We start from the raw sequence: 19,978 nt of genomic DNA on the forward strand, positions 1-19,978 counted from the left end.
TTGAGTCAGGGATATGCCCTTTGACATTTCCATGAACATCTACCCAAATTTGGCAAAATGATAAGCCTTTGAAAAATCGAAGTACGCACACACGCAGAATCGAGAAATGTGTAGACTTTTATAGGTAGCATTCTCCAGCAAACATACACGATGGTCACAGGATAAATATTGAAATTAAGTACTTGTTAATTATTCTAATCACTAGCAATCATCTTCTATTAACTGTGGCGACATAAGCGTTGAAATGCATGGTTACCATGACAACTGGACACTTTTCTTTGATCGGCGATTGTTGTTGTATTGTTTTGGCATCAAACATGAACGTCGATTGCTATGGAAACATCACAGACATTTCATTTTATTCAGCTCACACTTTGTTACTGAAGAGCCTATTTGCTTGTGATTTGTGAGGAAGTTGTGAACCCTATCAGCAGCCTGATAGATAAGCTGTTAGGAGAAACATGAGGCCACAGCTTCCCCTCTTCCCTCCCAACAGAAAGAATATTTCATGTTGAGAAATGATCCTCCCAGCACCCTCATTAAATTAAAAAAGCCAGATCCTCTGTTAGTGTGAATTTGGGTAGATCCATTAAAGTCACTGGAGTTGTGTCAACTGATACCAAGCAAGGATCTGGATCAGCACAGTAGGACCCAGATTTCCCCAGTCAGGATCTGGGCCCAATGTGTTAGATATTTTAAAAACACACATGAAGCCTGTTGTGATAATTGGGCCTGTAAATTTACCGTAACTGTGAGCTCTACTGTAAAAAGTAAGTGAAAATTCATCAAATGTCACAATAACCTAGAACAACAACAAATATTGATGGGAAAAGCCATGAGAGGCAGATAGACAGACTGAATTAGTCCAAACAAAAAGACCTCCTGATATAAATCAAGGACTGTGTTAAGATTGTGCCTGGTAAACAAGAGAAGTGTGGAGCCAGAGATCAGTGAACCAAAACTGGTGTGTCAGAATCTAGACCTAACTGGTAGACAAATAATGAGAGGATGGGCTATTCCAACTATCACTCTCCTTTGGGGTTCTTAAAGACTTTGAGGGAAAATATGGCTACTGGAGCAAGCTTCAGCATCATGGCTGCCACACTCACCATCTCCAAAGACTCCAGATCCTGAGAGATGTCCTGAGCAGGATCAGGCCAAATGACATTGCCCCTCCACCATCTGAATCCTAAATGCCATCTGGGATGAAACAGGATCAGATTTCAATAACAGCAACAACAACTCCAGCCTATCTCTACTAACTTCTCTTTTCTCCAGAGGACAGCTATTACTATCTTTGATACCATTTAAGAAACAGTCAAACAAGGAAGCAGGGGTGTTCCTTCTGAAAACTCTCTCCAGCTAAAGGGAAGGGGAACAAGGGCTGTTGCTAAAATGGAAGCCTTACTTAATACTTTAAATTTCAAATGCTTTAACTGTTTTTCCTTCTTTCCTTTAATAAAAGGATGTTTAATGGTGTGTTTGCCAGGGTACTAAGCAGGCAGAGATCTCTGTATACCGAATCCTGAATCTCCGTTAACACTGTTTAATGCTGGACAAGTGACTGCATTATGTTAATACTTTTACTCCATACATTCCATCTACATTAATACAACAAGCCATTGTCCTTGCCCCAAAGGATGTGCTGTGTTTTAAGTCTGCTCTTTCTATGGTCACTTGTGAACAAGGTTGAACAGATGTCCCGATTTTATCGGGACAATCCTGATTTTTGGGTCTTTTTCTTACATAGGCTCCTATTACCCACCACCCACTCCCAATTTTTCACATTTGCTGTCTGATCACCCTACTTGTGAACTGACAGACTCCACCTCAAATCACATTCTCATAAGCAGTGAGTCATGGTTGGCAGCATAGCCCCTTCTTCTGCCATTAGTGTCCCACTCTGACATCAGCGTCATCCTTCTGCTGAGCAGCAGCAGATATTTGGGGCCTTGCCGTTTGATTTTCTGGGGGAAGAAAATCAGTAACATGAAGTCTAGGTATATTCTAACTGCAGCTGGTATGATATACACATATCCACCAGTTCTGAAATGGGATGGCCCAACACATGCAGGGCAATCTCCCTGCCAGGAATGCCTGAGCCAGAGAGCAATAACTGACTCCAGCATTCCAGGCTTAACACAAGCTTTTCTGCTGTATGCACAGCTCACTCTCTAAACACCACTGTCTCTACACAGACCATTATATAAGCCAAACTAATGACACAGCACGTCTTCCCAAGACTGAACACTTGTTTGCACACACAAACTTGGAAGACTATGTATAAGAGCACCACCTGGTGGCACCTGACATAACAGCATTATTGATATGTAAGAAGTGCTAACTGTAGTGATAAACAAATTGACAACTACTGAGTGTATGTTGTCACTATTCTTAAAGGCTGAGGTAGAAGTTATTTGCCAAGATTTTAAAAAATGGGTGCCTAGATGTAGGCTCCTAAATCCCTATTTCAGTGCCTCAGTAAATCATCTGATTTCCAGAACTACTGAGTAGCCACAATTTCCACTGACTTAAATCAGTTGCTGGGTGCTTGGTGCTATTGAAAATCAGAGAAAATTGAGATGCCAAAGTATGGACTTAGACACCTAATTTTAGGAAATGGTTTTTTTTAAATCTTGGCCATTGCTTACATGTGCATAGCCGCCCACAGCTTCCAGGGGCCGCGGTTTGCCATTCCTGGGCATTGGGAGCTGCAGGAAGCAGTGTAGGCCACAGTGAGCTGGCTGAAATTTTTTTTTGTTGTTTAAATTATTTTCCGTCGGAAACTGTCATTTTAACTAAATTTATTTTTTGAAGTCATATCAATTTCAATGTGATCTCATTTTGAAAAATAAAAAAGAGGAAAAAGTAATTTAAAAATGTCCTGTTTTAACATTTTCATAAGGGAGAGTTTTGCTTTTTTTTTAAATGACTTTGGTTCAAAATGTATTTTATATAAAATAGAAAATGATAGAAAATGAAACAGAACATTATGAATTTATCGAAACAAAATATTTTCATTGACTCAAAATTAATTTTTTTTAAATTTTGTTTCACAAAACAGGTTGACTTTTCAAGTGAGATGAATTTATTTTTTTCAAAAGTTTTGACTTTTTTTTACGTTCACGACATTCAGAAGGAGCCTCTTCACTGTCCCCTGGAGAGATAAAAAACACCTGAAAGTCACTGTAATTGGAGAAGTGCCTTGTATTGTCTTTAGACAGGGGCTGCTTTGCAGGATACAGATCAGAGAAAGAAAAGGCTAACCTAAGCTTTCTAACTGGAATTAAACCAGCAGGGTGTAAAGACTGTAGTCCTACCAGCCTGCCATACACCCCAGCTAGCAACCATCCTGGTTGGAGAGGGTTAAATCCTAAGTTCAGCTTGGTGATCAAATGAATGAGAGAAAGTCTGAGGGGAGAGAGACGCAGACTATTATTATAGCTCGCTGGGCAGTGTGTGTAACAGGTCCTCCTCTGTGCCTGATCCACAGAGGATATTAGCTTGTTATAGTCCCAGCTACTGAGTGTAAGGTCGTTAGTCCAAGGTGCAGCAGCTCATGATTTAGCACCTGGATGAAGACTCTCTTTTGCTTCTCTTACACAATGACACTTTGAGACAGAGCTTTCTCAGGGGCTGGTCTGAGACTGTAGAATGAACTTCCCAGGAACTAAGGCCCATCCCAAACCTTATCACCTTCCACTCCAAGGGTCAGGCATACTTCTTCAATCGGCTTTCTTTAACATAACCATACAGCATGATATACATGTGTGTTATAAAGCAATAACGCTCCACTGCACACAATTTCACAATTTTTGGGGGAATTTTTTTTTCACTTTTTTCAACCAGCTCTAACATTTACCTAGTTTAGATATGTACACTCTTTGATTTTATTACCTTTATCAATACCTTTAAACACTGTAGCTACTAACTTTTTTTATTAAATATAAACAGAATTGTTGATAATGCAAATTATGTTCTTACTAGGGCAGTCAATGAATTGCAGTTAACACGAGTAATTAACACAAAACAAATTAATGCATTATTTTTTAATGAGCGTTAATCACACACCTCTGTTTTGACCCTCTTCACTTACTGTGCTTTATCGTTTGGTGGGCATTGGTACAGTTCTACTGTGTTCTCATGATCTGGAGTGATTAAACATCAGAAAAAGTAAATGGAGCAAAGCAGCAGAAGTTCAGGTTTTCTGAATGGTAAGTTTACTTTTAAAAAACTTCTGGATGGTCCTCTGGATAAGAAGATGATTATCTGTGACTATTGCAGGGCTGAGTTCCAATACCATCAAACTACTTCCAGTCTGCAGTATCACCTATGCACTAAACATGTTTTTTCCTCCCATTATTGTACTACAGATAAACCACCAACAACAAATGAATCCCGCCAATTGTGACAGGGTACGGTTACAGTTTCAGGATCGCTACAAGCCCATGGATCAAACAAAGTACAACAGCTTAACCAATGCTATTGCAAAATGGATAAGTATGGACTGCAGACCACTCAACACTGTAAATGACAGAGGTCTAATAGATGCTCTTCGAATTGTGTCTTCCAATCAGTCACATACCTTGCCCTCCCAAGGAACCACTGCATCACGAATACATGACCTATTTCACAACGAAAAGACTATCTAGTTGGAGCTTCTGAAATATGCACTAGCTGTTGCTTAGACTGGCGATGACAGGACATCCTTGAGCAATCACAGGTATCTTGGAGTCACACCACACCTGATTGATGCTGCGTGGACACTGCAGTCATTTGCTTCAACTGTAACACATACTGAAGAGAGACATTATGCACAGCGTTTCTTGGATGTTGCGAAAGAATGGAATATTCAAGAAGAGATAACAGCAATTACTGGTACCGACAGGGCATGTAATATGATAGCAGCAGCCAGCCATTTGCCTTTTGAACACGATGTGCATCACTCACAGTCTGCAATGTTCCATTACAGCAGCGCTCGATGATGGTGGTTCTGAAAATGTGCTGGCAAAATATAGAATACGTGTGGGCCATTTCAAACACAGTCCAGCTAACAGTACAGAGCTAGAAGTGCAAGAAGCCGCAAATGGACAGAAACAAGAACAAAATATTTCAACTAGACGGGACGCCACATTGGGTTATGTAAAATAAAAAAGTAATTCTACATTTGTAAGTTGCACTATCACGATAAAGAGGTAGCACTACAGTACTTGTATAAGGTGAATTAAAACTATTGTCTTTTGTTTATCTTTTTTACAGTGCAAATATTTGTAATAAAAATAATAATATAAAGTGAGCATTGTACTCTTTGTATTCTGGGATGTAATTGAAGTCAATATATTAGAAAATTTAGAACAAACAGCCGAAAATATTTCTAATACATTTAAATTTGTAGTCTATTGTTTAACAGTGCAATTAAAACTGTGATTAATCAAAATTTTTTTTAATCGTTTGACAGCTCTAGTTCTTACATAAATAAAGAGGGCGATGCTAGGGGATAGGAGATCATCATATCTTCTGGGCTTGTCCTAAACTGAAAGGCATGCGGTCTGACACTAGAAAACTGATTCAAGGATAAACATCTGTCAATCTCTACTAATATGGTGCCAGGGAAATTTCCTGATTGGCTGAAATCAAACAAAGGAGGGTCCTACATGGAAGAAGTAGTTTTTTAGGAGGGATGTGAGTGAGCAGAGAGTGATGGCTCTGTGAACAGGGATTGGGAGGGTCATGGGGTTTGAGGCCTCCATACTATTCAGTGTCATTTCTGTAGGAGGGACACACACTACCAGCCTTACTTCCTCTAGCATCAATCTCGCCGCCTTAAGTACATTTTCAGACTTTCTGATATTGCTGTAAATGAAATAACAGCAAACAATGGAGTTAAAGGATCTAATGGAAAGAGACAGAGAATGAGACAGAGAATATCATATTGCATCTATATAAATCCACAGTACGCCCACATCTTAAATACCATGTGCAGATTTGGTCGCTCCGTCTCAAAAACAATATACTGGAACTGGAAAAGGTACAGAAAAGGGCAACAAAAATTATTAGGGATAGGGAACAGCTTTCATATCAGGAGAGAGTAATAAGACTGGGACTTTTCAACTTGGACAACAGACAACTAAGGGGGGATATGATAGAGGTCTATAAAATCATGATCGGTTTGGAGAAAGTAAATAAAGAAGTGTTATTTACGTCTTTTGATCACACAAGAACTAGGGGTCACCAAATGAAATTAATAGACAGCAGGTTTAAAACAAACAAAGGGAAGTATTTCTTCACACAATGCACAGTCAACCTGTGGAACCCCTTGCCAGAGGATTTTATAAAGGCCAAGACTATAACAGGGTTCAAAAAAGAACTAGATAAATTCACGGAGGATAGGTCCATCAGTGGCTATTAGCCAGGATGGGTAGGGATGCAAAACCATGCTCTGAAGTGCCTCTAGCCTCTGCCAGAAGCTGGAAATGGGTAACAGGTGATGAATCACTTGATGATTACCATACATCTATCATGAAAAGCTGCCAGAGGCTTTAGGTATTAGATCAAAGTGCATAATAACATCGCAGATATTAACTCTAACAATCCAGACATGTTTAAAGGCAGAGACAACTTGCAACTCTTGATGGTGAGGGGGCACGATTTAAAGGTTGGGGGGCACATGACCGCTCCATGTGTTGCCTCTGAGTCCTTTCCTACTCACCCTGTGGGCACCACCTTGCCCGCCCTCCCCTCACAGCTGCTTTCCCACTTACTTCTTTCATCACCTCTCCACTCCGGGGAGGTAACTGAGGCTGTGGGCGAGGAAGGGACAGGACTCAGCAGGCTTCTCTATGCCCCCTCTGGCAGAGTTATGCTGTCAGCCCTGTTTCTCTTTCCTGCTCTGGGCACCTCCTAGCGGGGCACAGTGGGAGTGCTAGGTATTGGTGCCTTTCCCAGGCATGCCCTCCCCTCAGCTGCACTCAGCCCAACTCCCGCCCTGACAGAAAACTACAGGGGAGTATGTGACATCCCCCATGCCAGGCATCACCTCTGCTTAAACCCAACCTGCTTTGCTCAGCTCAGCCCAGCATCCCCTGGTTAGCATCAATCCCTGCAGTGATCTGAAGGATTCAGCTAGTGGTAATGGCTATTGCAGAGCACACCAAACCAATCTAGCTAGCTAGCAAATATTGGCTATATTATCTGCTCCTGCCTCTGACTGCTTTGTGTTTCTGAGGGTATGTCTTCACTACCCGCCGTATCGGCGGGTAGCAATCGATTGCTTGGGGATCGATATATCGCATCTCATCTAGACGCGAACTATCAATCCCCAAACGCGCTTCTATCGATTCCGTAACTCCACCAACTTGAACGGAGTTGCGGAATCGACAGGGGGAGCCGCAGACATCGATCCCGCGCCGTCAGGATGGTGAGTAATTCGATCTTAGATACTTCGACTTCATAATAACGTAGCTGAAGTTGCGTATCTAAGATCAATTTTCCCTCGTAGTGTAGACCAGCCCTGAGGCAGCATAAGCAGCTGCTAAGCCAAGATCAGGGCACTAGCAGCAAGGCATTGCACATACTTAGGGCCTTTCATTTTCAGTTTCATATAATTTTTCCTGTGAATTTATCAGTGTTTTCACTACTGCAACAAAAAAGGTGAAAATTGGTGCAAAAAACTATTAATATTTTTTCTGGGTAAACAGGTGGATGGAAGGACAGAGGGGGAGGGGGGAAGTATTCAGTAGATTCACCTTTTGATGAATGAAATTCAGTGAGATTTGCTCCAGAACTAAAACAGAACTGAAAACACAATGTCACCTCTGAGTTTAAGAAAATATCTCTAATCTCCAAATAAAACTTTTCATTTGAATGAATGGTTTATTGTTATAGACTTAGAACTCTTAGCCTATAAATATTTACATTTAATAATTAGGCCACACCATTTGCAGCGCAAGCACTCAGCTTCATCCTTTTCTCCTGTGTTTGTTTGTTTTTTAAACTTTCGAATATTTCCTTGTGTTCTGAAACATATTCTGACACAGATTTTCATTTTCTTCCCATGTCAAATCTTTAAACCCTTATCTGCTAACAGCTTGAAATGTGTAAGTGTAGGGCATAAGATTCATCAGTATGTTCAGCTGCACTCACACTTCAAAGCTTATGTGCGTGCCTGTTTGTTTACTGTGTGTATCTTCAAGATTAATGCATGGCCTTACTTCAACAGGCAGCTTTGCATATACACACAGACTAATGTATTATCTCAAGCAATGTATGATATTTTCCTAATAAAACAATTTATTTTTTGTTTATTGGAATGATACAAAAGTAGAGTGAAAATCAGAAAAAAAACCAATAATACTTTTGTTTAAAACCTAGGATTTTTTTTCAGTAAAAATCGGTTTAAACTGAAAACGAAGAGGCTTACATGTACTTATGAACAGGCCTTGCCTACTCTAGAACATAGTACTGCTTTGACTATGCCGGTATATTTAAAGTGATACAACAAGCCTTGTGTGGATCATAGAAGATTAGGGTTGGAAGAGGTCTCAGGAGGTCATCTAGTCCAATCCCATGCTCAAAACAGGACCAACACCAACTAAATCATCCCAGCCACGGCTTTGTCAAGCTGGGCTTTAAAAACCTCTTAAGGATGGATGCAGCTATATTACTATAAAAGTCCTATAACCCAATATAGACAATGCTGTATAGGAAGGGGGATAAATTAAACTGAAAATAGGAAGGAAACACAGTCTTTGTTTCTGCCTGCAGAGCTTACTTAAGACAAGAGTCAGACAATACGGATAACAGTTAGAGAAAAGGGAGAGGGAGGGGGACAGTGAAAATAGTAGGCTCAAGGATGAACGTTTAAGAGGAAAGACAATTGTAACTACTTAGACTTCCTGGAATCCATCATTTTAATGTAACAGGCCATTAAAGAAGTGTCCCTTTGGGATAAGATTTATAGAAAATTAAATTCAAATCTGATCTTATATCCTGAAGTTTATTGCAATTGAAAGTGAATTAGATCTTGCTGCTGGATCTCAGGCTGTGTTCTACCACTAGGAAACTAGATGAGGCTTCTAACTCTATTATGAACTCTGTCTTTTCAGCCACTCTAAGGACGCAGCCTCTATACGTAGCCTCCAGGCATACAATAGTGGCGTCTATTGCACATTCAAATGCATCAATTCAGCATTAACTCTCTTTCTGTGGGTATTGATTAGCTCTTAAATCATCTTCCATTGTACCCACAGATCATAAAAGCAATCTACTTCTACTAATTTTTCAGGTTGTTGTCAGGCCATCTCTAATCTGCCATTCAAATCTAAGATTTCTGAGGCAAGTAATGGTAACTCACTTTCCAAACCACTCACCTTGTCTTGCTGTGCTCAGAATCCCAAGCAGCCTTTTTAAACAAGCATCAAAGCTGCAAGACAGTATTTGTTAGGCTCCTAAATGTCCTTTTTGTCACAGAAGTCTGCCTTTGATTTAGGTATTATTGGATCATAGGGCTGCCTTTGATACAACTGGTTATTCCATCTTAGAACATTGTGTTTAGAATTGTGAATCTAACTTTGGAATTAATGGACACCCTTCACCATATGCACTGAAAATACTAGGCAGAGTGGGCCAGATTCAGACATGATGTAAGTGAATGTAACTCCACTGACTTCTATTGAACTGCAATCAAGCCCACAGAGCAGCTCCCTCTTACACCAGGTTTCAGTTCAGCTTAATGAGACCAGGTGAATGATGCTCCGAGAGCTCCTTGTGGACTGGGAATAGATAGGATCTCTCTCTTACTTAGGAACACAAGAATTGCCAGACTGCATCAGACCAAGGGGCCATCTAGTGTCCTGTCTAACAGCATCCAGCACCAGGAGCTTCAGAGAAAGGTGTAAAAATCCCACAACAGGCGTATGTGGGATAATCCATTCCTCACATTAGGTCTTATTGTGATCTCTGATAGTGCAACCTTGAAATACAAATTTTCATATCCTTTTCTCAAAATTTCACCAGTAATTCTGATAACTCTGGATATTCCTGGTATGCATGTAAATATTCAATCTTTGTTTGAATCTTTCTAAGTTCTTGGCCTCAACAGCTTCCTGTGGTAATCAGTTCCACACTCTAATTACACATGATGTGAAAATGTATTTCCTTCTATTAGTTATGATTTTTTGCCTTAAGAACATAAGAACGACCACACTGGGTCAGACCAAAGGTCTGTCTAGCCCAGTATCCTGTCTACTGACAGTGGCCAATGCCAGGTGCCCCAGAGGGAATGAACAGAACAGATAATCATTAAGTGATCCATCCTCTGTGGCCTATTTCCAGCTTCTGGCAAACAAGTTACTTTTTATTTCTTTCAATGATACAAAAGTAGGGTGAAAATTTAAAAAAAATAAAATAATTCTTTTTGTAAAACCCAGGATATTTTTTTTGTAAAATCCTTTTAAACTGAAAATGAAGGGACTTACATATACTTATAGATAGGCCTTGCCTACACTAGAACCTTGTACTGCTTTGACTATACCTTTTAATTTCACTGAATGTTCTTTTGTTCTTCTGTGAAGAGACAGGGACAGAAGTTCACCATCTTCGTCCTCTAGAAGATGCATTGATTTATATACTATTATACACTATTTTATTTAACTATTATTCATATCTTCTCTAAAATAAACAATCCTAATCTTTTCAGTCTCTACATAAGGTTCTTCCTCATTCTCCTCGCCCTTTTCTGAAGCCCCTCTAGTTCTACAATATCCTTTCTGAGATGCGGCGACCAATACTGGCTACAGTATCTAGATGAGGCCACAACTTTTATTTAAATAAAGGCCTCATAATATTATCTGTATTATTCACCATCCCATTCCTGATGTAAGCTAATGTCTTGTTTGCTGTTTTAACTGCAGCTGCTCTCTGAAAGAGCAGCATCCTCCCAGGATCCCTCTCATGGCCTTGAGGCAGCCATGCAAGTGGCTTCAGTCCTCTATCTTGGTTCCTCAAATAAACTCCACATAAGCTTTTTGTGGTCAAAAGTACTCTTCCTTGGGGTCTGGGTCTCAAAACAATACTCCAAGTCGCAAAACAAATTCATCCAAAAGTTAACGCCAAATGATGAGTCTCTAATCTCATCATTTGCCAAAGTCTCCATGAAGCAGAGCAAATATGTAATGAATTTCATCAGGTGTCCCTTAAAAAACCAATATGGCAACTTCACTGCAGGTGTTTCTGTGCAAATGCATAAAAAAACCTATAGGACTCTCCTTGGATTACATGTGTAATGCACCCGGGATCTGGTTAAAGCAGATGCTGAAATTCTTAGTGAAGATGGAGGGGTTTTCATCTGTCTCCATGAGTCCAGGGATTTGTGGAGTTGATGTATGCTGGCTGTTTCAGCACAGCCTTTTGAAAAGGTCTAAAGAACAATCCATATTAATGGACAGGGATTTCCATGTAAAAGGGAATCACACAGATGGATTTCCTCATTGTTGCAAATTTTAAGCATCTGCCATGTGAACTTTAATATAGTTTTGGTTCTTCGTACTGACAGTGTGTTATATAGAATGGTCCAGATTCTCAGGCACTAGGGATGGAGGACAGCTATTTAGCCAGCTTACTTCATTCAGTCTCTCCTCTTTAAGTAGTCAATCCTAACCCTTTGCTCTTCTCTGCATTCCTTCCCCTGTGGCCATATTATTGTTAATATGAGGTTTTTACCGGGATTAAATATAAGAAGTTGTGATGTCAACAGCAGCCACTGTAGATCAACACAAAATACAGCTTCCTGCAAGTCAGGGTCAGGAAATTACTAGCCATAAATTCTACAGAAAAGAACAAATGAAAAATGCCTATGTAAAACTGAAAGGAGACTTCCTCAGTCTGGGATTTATTAGTATTTTTATGTCAAAAGTCACTGCGTGGCACTGTAACACATAGTCATACAAGATATTTTTCAAAGCACGGGAGCAGCGTACAGTCTTAGAAATATTGTATTGTTAGTTGTGTGGTACAGTTTCTTTGGGGGGGAAGCTTTTGCAAACAGCAAAAGAGTTTGCTCTCTGTCTCAGTGCCTTCAGCTAGAGTCAATTCTTGGGGCTGAGTTGATTCCAAGGAACTAGACATTTGAGATTAGATCCCTGATAATGCATGCAAATCTCTCTCTGTTTGTGACCATTTCTGCTCATGAAGCCTGGTGTATATGATGTACATAAACCAGTCACAGTAAGAAAATATCTAGACACTGCATCACTGGTTTCTCCTCCATTGAGATACCAACCTGTAAGGCCTCAATATAAGTTACTTTCAAACACAAAGTCCTATGTCACTAGGACTTCCACACAGTTCGAAGTACTGTGAAACAGTTAAGCAATGAATTTTTCCTGGTGTGTTATAAATGAACACATTAACCTAGGTACAGTCTTGTCATAAATGTGCAGAGGACTATTGTCCTAGCAATTTTTCCCAAATCTGAACCTTAGAGTCCAGGAATGAGATACTAGCATGAATTTCCCTAAGCGTAGTTACCAGCTTAGATCTGATAGGCTGCCACCACCCAAAAATATAGTGTTTTGGGGCACTCTGACCTCCCCACCTTCCCTGGGGACCCCAAGAACCTAGATCCCTTGGGTTCTTAAAACAAGGAGAAATAAACCATTCCCCCACCTCTCCCCCTCCCAGAATTTCCCTCCCTGGGCTATTCTGAGATACTGATCTAACCTCTTAAATCACTATACAGAGAAGCATCTCCCTTCCCTTCCTCAAAGAGGCAAACAGATTCAAGGAAAACAGAGAGAGATTTTATCACTCCCTATCTCCCCCACCCATCCTGGTGAGTTATCCCAATCCCCTGAGATAAACCAAGGGAAACAGAGAAAAACCAATCAATCAGGTTCTCTAAAAAGAAATCTTTTAATAAAAGAAAGGAAAAAGTAAAGAATTATCTCTGTAACTTCAAGATGTAAATATTACAGGGTCTTATAGCTTACAGACACCAGAAAAAGACTTTCCCACCAGTACCAATACAAATCAAAATATTCCCACCATTTACACATATAAATGTTAACCAGCCAGATCCACAATTGCAAATAGAGTAAAACAATTTAAAAAACCTAAACTGCCTGTTTTACTTACTCTATGAAAAGAAACTTAGAGAGCCTGTAGTAATGTCTGGTCTCTCTCAGACCCTCTGAGAGAAGAACAAAGAACAAAGAACTCACACCCAAACTTCCCTCCACCCAGTTTTGAAAGTATTTTGTCTCCTGATTGGTCCTCTGGTCAGGTGTTTCAGGTCACTGTTTGTTAACCCTTTTATAGGTGAAAGAGACATTAACCCTTAGCTATCTGTTTATGACAACTATCCCCACCCTCATCCCTGTGATATACCTGCCTCTCGTTCGACCTTCCTAGTACAGCTGTATGAAGCTTTCAGTGTAATACCAACCAAGACCTAGTGAAATTCTGTGCAAACCGGGGTGGATTGATTTAAATCAGGGTAACCATGTGAAAAGTCGTGGTTTTGTCCAAGCTTCACTTAAAGTTTGGGAATTTATTCAAACCCCAGACACACAGAATATGAGCCCACTGGAACCAAAAAGAGATTCCCTTAAAACCAACCTGATTAGAATAGCTTAATTTAGTACAGCTTCACTTTTATTATTAACATTACCCCTTTTAGCTTGAGCAGCTAGCTAAAGAATTGGTGTCTTGTAGGTTGTTCCAGGAAAAAATGATGATGGAGTTAATCACCTTTGATGCAACCTTATTTATTTACAAGGAATGTGTGAAGGTCTGTTTCACTGAATGCAGGAGGAACCCAAACCACAGGAGTCAGTGTCCTTGCTCACAGCCCCAAAACACTTCTAGGCAGCATCATGTCCCAAAGCCCTCTCTGTAAACTTTTCCTAGACAACCCACTATTTGTCTGGTGTCTCATTGCTAGGGAAGTGGTGGAATCTCCTTCCTTAGAGGTGTTTAAGGTCAGGCTTGACAAAGCCCTGGCTGGCATGATTTAGTTGGGGATTGGTCCTGCTTTGAGCATGGAGTTGTACTAGATGACCTCCTGAGGTCCCTTCCAACCCTGATAGTCTATGATTCTCTAGTAATATATCCCTTTGTCTTCTGGAATAGCAGCTACTGTGCCTAACACTCTGACTCTAGGGTTAGAAACACAATTACTAGAGCTCCTCTTATCTTTAGATAATGAATTTAAAGGAGAAAAAAACACAAAAACCAAAAATCCACCACAGAATGGCACACAAGGGAAAAAACCCTTTAGAGAATTAATTGCATCAAAGTGAGAGACCGATAAACTTGGTCCTGCATCCCTACAGCTCATAAAACTAAAGTGTTGTTGGACTGTAGAATAGACTGGGAGAAAGCCCACTAGCACAAAAATAAAGATGAAAGTGGCTAGCACCTCTTCACGCTGCTGTTAAATGGATGAAGGCAGAAAGAAGCAGAGCTATGTGATCTGTTTACTAAAGTGAGCAGAAAATGTTTCTATATCAGCCAATTTTTCTGTAACTAGACAGCTACCAATCACCCCCTTTATGCCAGACAAACACAGACCCAGACGCACAACCTTCAATTTTCAACAGATTAAGGATTTATGAACTCTGGCTTTACAGATCTGATTTACAGATGAACCACGGCTAGTTACTGTAGTTTCAGAACATTGGTATTTATAGTAAGTTGTTCAGGGCGGCCCTTCAGCGTAAAATTGAACCCTTCAAGGCACTTATTTAGAATGGAGTCAGAAACACGGTTGCCTAGGTTTGGGCTTGCAAAATGTGCCTATACATAGGTCACATAATAATGAGATGGTTTTCTATAGTGTTGTTCATCGTCCAGACACTTACTAATGAACACAAAATATTTTGTCCAGAATCTAAACTAGTTCAGTCCAGGAATGCTGCCGTGGTACCTCATGGGAGTTGTAGTTTGGGTGCTTCATGCTTCCATTTTCCTCTGTAGACGAGTGTCCTTGGTCACAATATGTTTTCCATGATGCAGTCTCACTTCAGAGTCCCTGGCTGTGATGCATCATGGAAGATGTATAGTTCCAGGGAGCCCAGCCCATAGATGAGAATGGTAACTTAAGACAACTGAATTACAACTCCCCAAAGCCTTTTTTTTTTTTAATGAAAAAAGTTCATGGGGAAAAAAATGGATGACACTTTAGAAATTTTTTTTCTCAACATTTTTCATGACTTTTTTTTTTTAATATTGAAAGCATTATTAATCCATCACTGAAATTACAGAATTTCAATTGAAAATTTAACTAAAAATGAAAAACTGATCAAATTTCAGCCAGGAGAAAAAGAAAGAACAACTTTTAAATTTTGAAATTTTAAAATCTATTTTTTAATAAACCTTTTTTTGTCCATACCTCACTTTCTCCAGTTAGTCTTCCATTGCTAACCTCTACCTTGGACACTGTTCCCAAGTCTTATTGATAAAGACATACACAAACCTCAACGCATCAGGATGTATACGTACCAGTAAGCATCATCACCAGTTATTCTGATTCTTATTTCATAGAACAGAACCCAATTGTGCAGGGTGCTGTACACAAAAGAAAAAGAAAGTCCCTGCCTGAAATGGCTTATGCTTGCTAACTCTGATCCCAGGTTAGCCCTTAGCTTCTTTTTGCACACTTTGCTGAGTATGCCTGGTGGCTACACTGACTCAATGAGCAAAATATGATCCCACATTAATTAGAGAAGGAGCACAATATTTAGAGTTGTTGGGGTTTTGGTATTCAGCCCATTTCTACAGATAGACACAAAATCAAATCTGGATCCGGGTTGAGATTCCAAATATCCTCAAAGTTTGGAAGTGTTTGGCTCCAGAGAATTGACTAGGGCCCATCATTGAAAATAAAAGTTTTTCCCAGTCCTAGCTACACCAACCATCTTTCTTCTGTCAGTTGCCGTTGCCTATCATACTGATAAGTCACTTGGAGATCCTCCAAACAAAGGCTCCATTGTACTATTCTTCATCTAGACCATCACACAATATTTGCTTCACCAAGCGGTAAACAATAAAGCAAATGCTTTTTTTAAATAGCTGTGAGCATTTTTAGAGGAAAATAAACAGCTGATTTTCTATAGCAGACTTAGGAAGGACAATGTCCCTTCTCAAGGGTCTAAAAGACTATGAAAGCCATAATAAAATGTGAAATGACACCATGACAATATGGAGGTCAACATAAAATATCTAACGCTGGAGCTTGGTTATCTGTATAGCAATGGTGCTGTGAAAATTATCTATCTATGTTGTAACACATGGAGATATTTTCGGATGAAAGATGATTAGGGAGCTGGGGCACATGACTTAAGAGGAGAGACTGAGGGAACTGGGCTTATTTAGTCTGAAGAAAAGAAGACTGAGGGGGGATTTGATAGCAGCCTTCAACTACCTGAAGGGGGGGTTCCAAAAAGGATGGAGCTAGGCTGTTCTCAGTGGTCTCAAGTATAGTGTGGGAGGTCTAGATTGAATATTAGGAAACTCTATTTTACTAGGAAGGTGGTGAAGCACTGGAATGGGTTACCTAGGGAAGTGGTGGAATCTCCATCCTTATTGGTTTTTAAGTCTAGGCTTGACAAAGCCCTGGCTGGGATGATTTAGTTGGAGTTGGTCCTGCTTTGAGCAGGGGGTTGGACTAGATGATCTCCTGAGGTCCCTTCTAACCGTAATCTTCTATGATTCTATGTCACCTAAAGGTTCTATGTTATTTTGAACATATTTTCTATTTATAGAATACCACAGTGATGACCATCATATTAACACCTGGAAAGGTTAGCTAGACTACAGATTAGATAGGTCAGAATTATTAGTTTAATTGGAAAGATGAAATAGAATGGCTAGTTTAGCCAGATTTAATAATAAAGCATGATGCTCTGACTCTTTTCCTCCAAACCCAGTAGTATCTGACCCTTTTTCAGCCATCGCTTTTAGGAAATCTAAAAGCAGGTCAAAAGTAACACACTCAAAGAATAAATAAACATCACTTTGAAAGAGGTGAAACTCACTGAAACAGGTCAAGCTAAACCAAAAAGGAGTGTAGAAGACTTTTAGGGTATGTCTATGCATCCCGCAGCAGTGAGCCTTCCAGCTCAGGTTGACAGCCTTGGGCTGGCAGGGCTCATGCTAGCACTCTAAACATAGCAGTGTAGGTAGGACTTTCAAGTTGCAGCTTGGGCTGGAGCTCAGGCTCTGAAGCTCAGAGTGGGCTTCAGAGCCAAACCTCCAGTATAAGGCCTTGGCTACACTTGCGAGTTACAACACAATAGAACCGCTATGCCTACCTTCCGACCGCTATGCAACCTTCCGACCGCTATGCAACCCACCGACCGCTATGCCTACCTTCATGCCTCCAGCTTCCATCCCGGGCACATCACACGATCCATTGTCTACAGCCAAGCACTGAGGTACAACCGCATCTGCTCTGACCCCTCAGACAGAGACCAACACCTACAAAATCTCCACCAAGCATTCTCAAAACTACAATACCCGCACGAGGAAATAAGGAAACAGATCAACAGAGCCAGACGTGTACCCAGAAGCCTCCTACTGCAAGACAAACCCAAGAGAGAAACCAACAGGACTCCACTGGCCATCACATACAGCCCCCAGCTAAAACCCCTCCAACGCATCATCAAGGATCTACAACCCATCCTGGACAATGATCCCACACTTTCACAGGCCTTGGGTGGCAGGCCAATCCTTGCCCACAGACAACCTGCCAACCTGAAACATATTCTCACCAGTAACTGCACACCACACCATAATAACTCTAGCTCAGGAACCAATCCATGCAACAAACCTCGATGCCAACTCTGCCCACATATCTACACCAGCGACACCATCACAGGACCTAACCAGATCAGCCACACCATCACTGGTTCATTCACCTGCACATCCACCAATGTAATATACGCCATCATATGCCAGCAATGCCCCTCTGCTATGTACATCGGCCAAACTGGACAGTCTCTACGGAAAAGGATAAATGGACACAAATCAGACATTAGGAATGGCAATATACAAAAACCTGTAGGAGAGCACTTCAACCTCCCTGGCCACACTATAGCAGACCTTAAGGTGGGCATCCTGCAGCAAAAAAACTTCAGGACCAGACTTCAAAGAGAAACTGCTGAGCTTCAGTTCATCTGCAAATTTGACACCATCAGCTCAGGATTGAACAAAGACTGTGAATGGCTTACCAATTACAGAACCAGTTTCTCCTCTCTTGGTTTTCACACCTCAACTGCTAGAACAGGGCCTCATCCTCCCTGATTGAACTGACCTCGTTATCTCTAGCTTGCTTGCTAGCACACATATATATCCCTGCCCCTGGATATTTCCATTACATGCATCTGAGGAAGTGGGTATTCACCCACGAAAGCTCATGCTCCAAAACGTCTGTTAGTCTATAAGGTGCCACAGGATTCTTTGCTGCTAACACAATAGAGTAGCCCCGGCCGCACTAGCTCTCTCCCCGTCCACACTGGCAAGGCATGTAGAGCACTCGGACTCCGCAGCTACAGTGCTGCTGGTACTCCACCTCGGCGAGTGGAAGAACATTTGCTGCACCCCTGCTGGAGTGCCGCAGCATCAGTGTGAATGAGGTGTTGTGTTACTGTGCTGTGATCAGCCTCCAGAAACATCCCTTTAAGTCAAGTGGCCACTCTTGTCATTGTTGTGAAATCAGCTGCAGGAATGTGGAAATACCCTTTCAAAGCTCTGTTCTGGAGAAGCCGCCTGCTTCTCAGCTCTGAGAAAAAGCAAACATTTACTGTTTGCTCTGAGTGAGTGAGAGAGAGGCAGGCGTGGGTGGGAGGTGGGGCGTCTGAACTTACAAGACACTATGCTGACACGCTCTCAGCACCCCAAAAACCCACTCTCTCTCCCCCCACATACACACAACACACTCCCTGTCACACTCCACCTCCCCCTGCATTTGAAAAGCACATTGCAGTCACTTGCATGCTGGGATAGCTGCCCATAATGCACTGCTCCCGATGCTGCTGCAAGTGCCGCAAATGTGGCCAGGCCCGTGTGCTTGAAGCTGTCAGTGTGGACAGATGGCAGTGCTTTCCCTACTGTGCTCTGCGAAGATGGGTTTAACTCCAGCACTCTACATCTGCAAGTGTAGCCATGCCCCAAGTCACAACTTCAAAGCCCTGTCTACCCAGCTATTTTTAGAGTGCTAACCCCGCTATCCTGAGTCTATCAACCCAGGCCAGGAAGCTTGCTGGCATGGGCTTTGTAGACGTACTCGTAAAGTACATATCACAGACTGAATGAACTATTGTTTTACAAGTTAAATACGTCAGCTAGCCATGACTTTAGCTACAGCTGGTACCACTCCGTTCATACTGCTTTTTTTCATTGTAGATCTAGAATTCGTTGAGCAATTTATGCATTAAAGCTGATACAAATGCTCTCTGACTATGCAAAGTGATATGCTGTACATCTCCACATACTTATATTACATTTTCTTTAGCTATCTGACATAAAATAATCCATATTCCTCTATATCCCCTGAAAATTCATAATATGGTGAACTGAAACAATATTCCATGAGGCAAATGATATAAAAATTATGGGCTATCTCCTGAGCTGATGTAAATTGGCATAGCTCCACCGAATTAGCTGGAGCTATGTTGGTTTACACCAACTGAGGATCTGGCCAAATGGCTAGAGAGCAATGTCTGAATATATAGTGAATTGCACGGCAGGATACATTTGACAAACCAGAACAAATGAGAAAATGCTCTTCCAGTTCCAGGGAAATAATAGACAGTGGGGGGCTACCATTTCAGAAGGTGAAACTTTGCAAGTCCCAACGCAGAAGCGCACAATTTTCAGATATTACCTGTGCGCGCAAGTCATAGTAAGTGGAAACTCGTTATGTTATCAACAGCAGAACCTAGACCACATTACAGGGACATGGTGAGGTAATACTTTTATT

At 41.1% G+C, this 19,978-nt stretch overlaps 1 protein-coding gene across 2 annotated transcripts in view; it reads right to left on the reverse strand.

Annotated features, from left to right (window-relative positions):
* GHRHR (growth hormone releasing hormone receptor) overlaps positions 1-19,978 on the reverse strand; it is a 1,095,940-nt gene that overhangs the window by 842,892 nt on the left and 233,070 nt on the right. Inside the window, exon 12 of one of the 2 annotated variants that reach the window (XM_050942722.1) lies at positions 17,357-17,997. The exons of the other annotated variant lie outside the window; for it this stretch is intronic. Coding sequence (XP_050798679.1) covers positions 17,908-17,997 — 90 coding nt within the window. The 3' untranslated portion in view covers positions 17,357-17,907. Of the gene's footprint in view, positions 1-17,356; positions 17,998-19,978 lie in introns of those variants that run through there. 2 annotated transcript variants of the gene reach the window in all.

The sequence above is a fragment of the Gopherus flavomarginatus genome, chromosome 2, assembly GCF_025201925.1.
Source record: "Gopherus flavomarginatus isolate rGopFla2 chromosome 2, rGopFla2.mat.asm, whole genome shotgun sequence".
In the NCBI taxonomy this organism is placed as follows: Eukaryota; Metazoa; Chordata; order Testudines; family Testudinidae; genus Gopherus; species Gopherus flavomarginatus.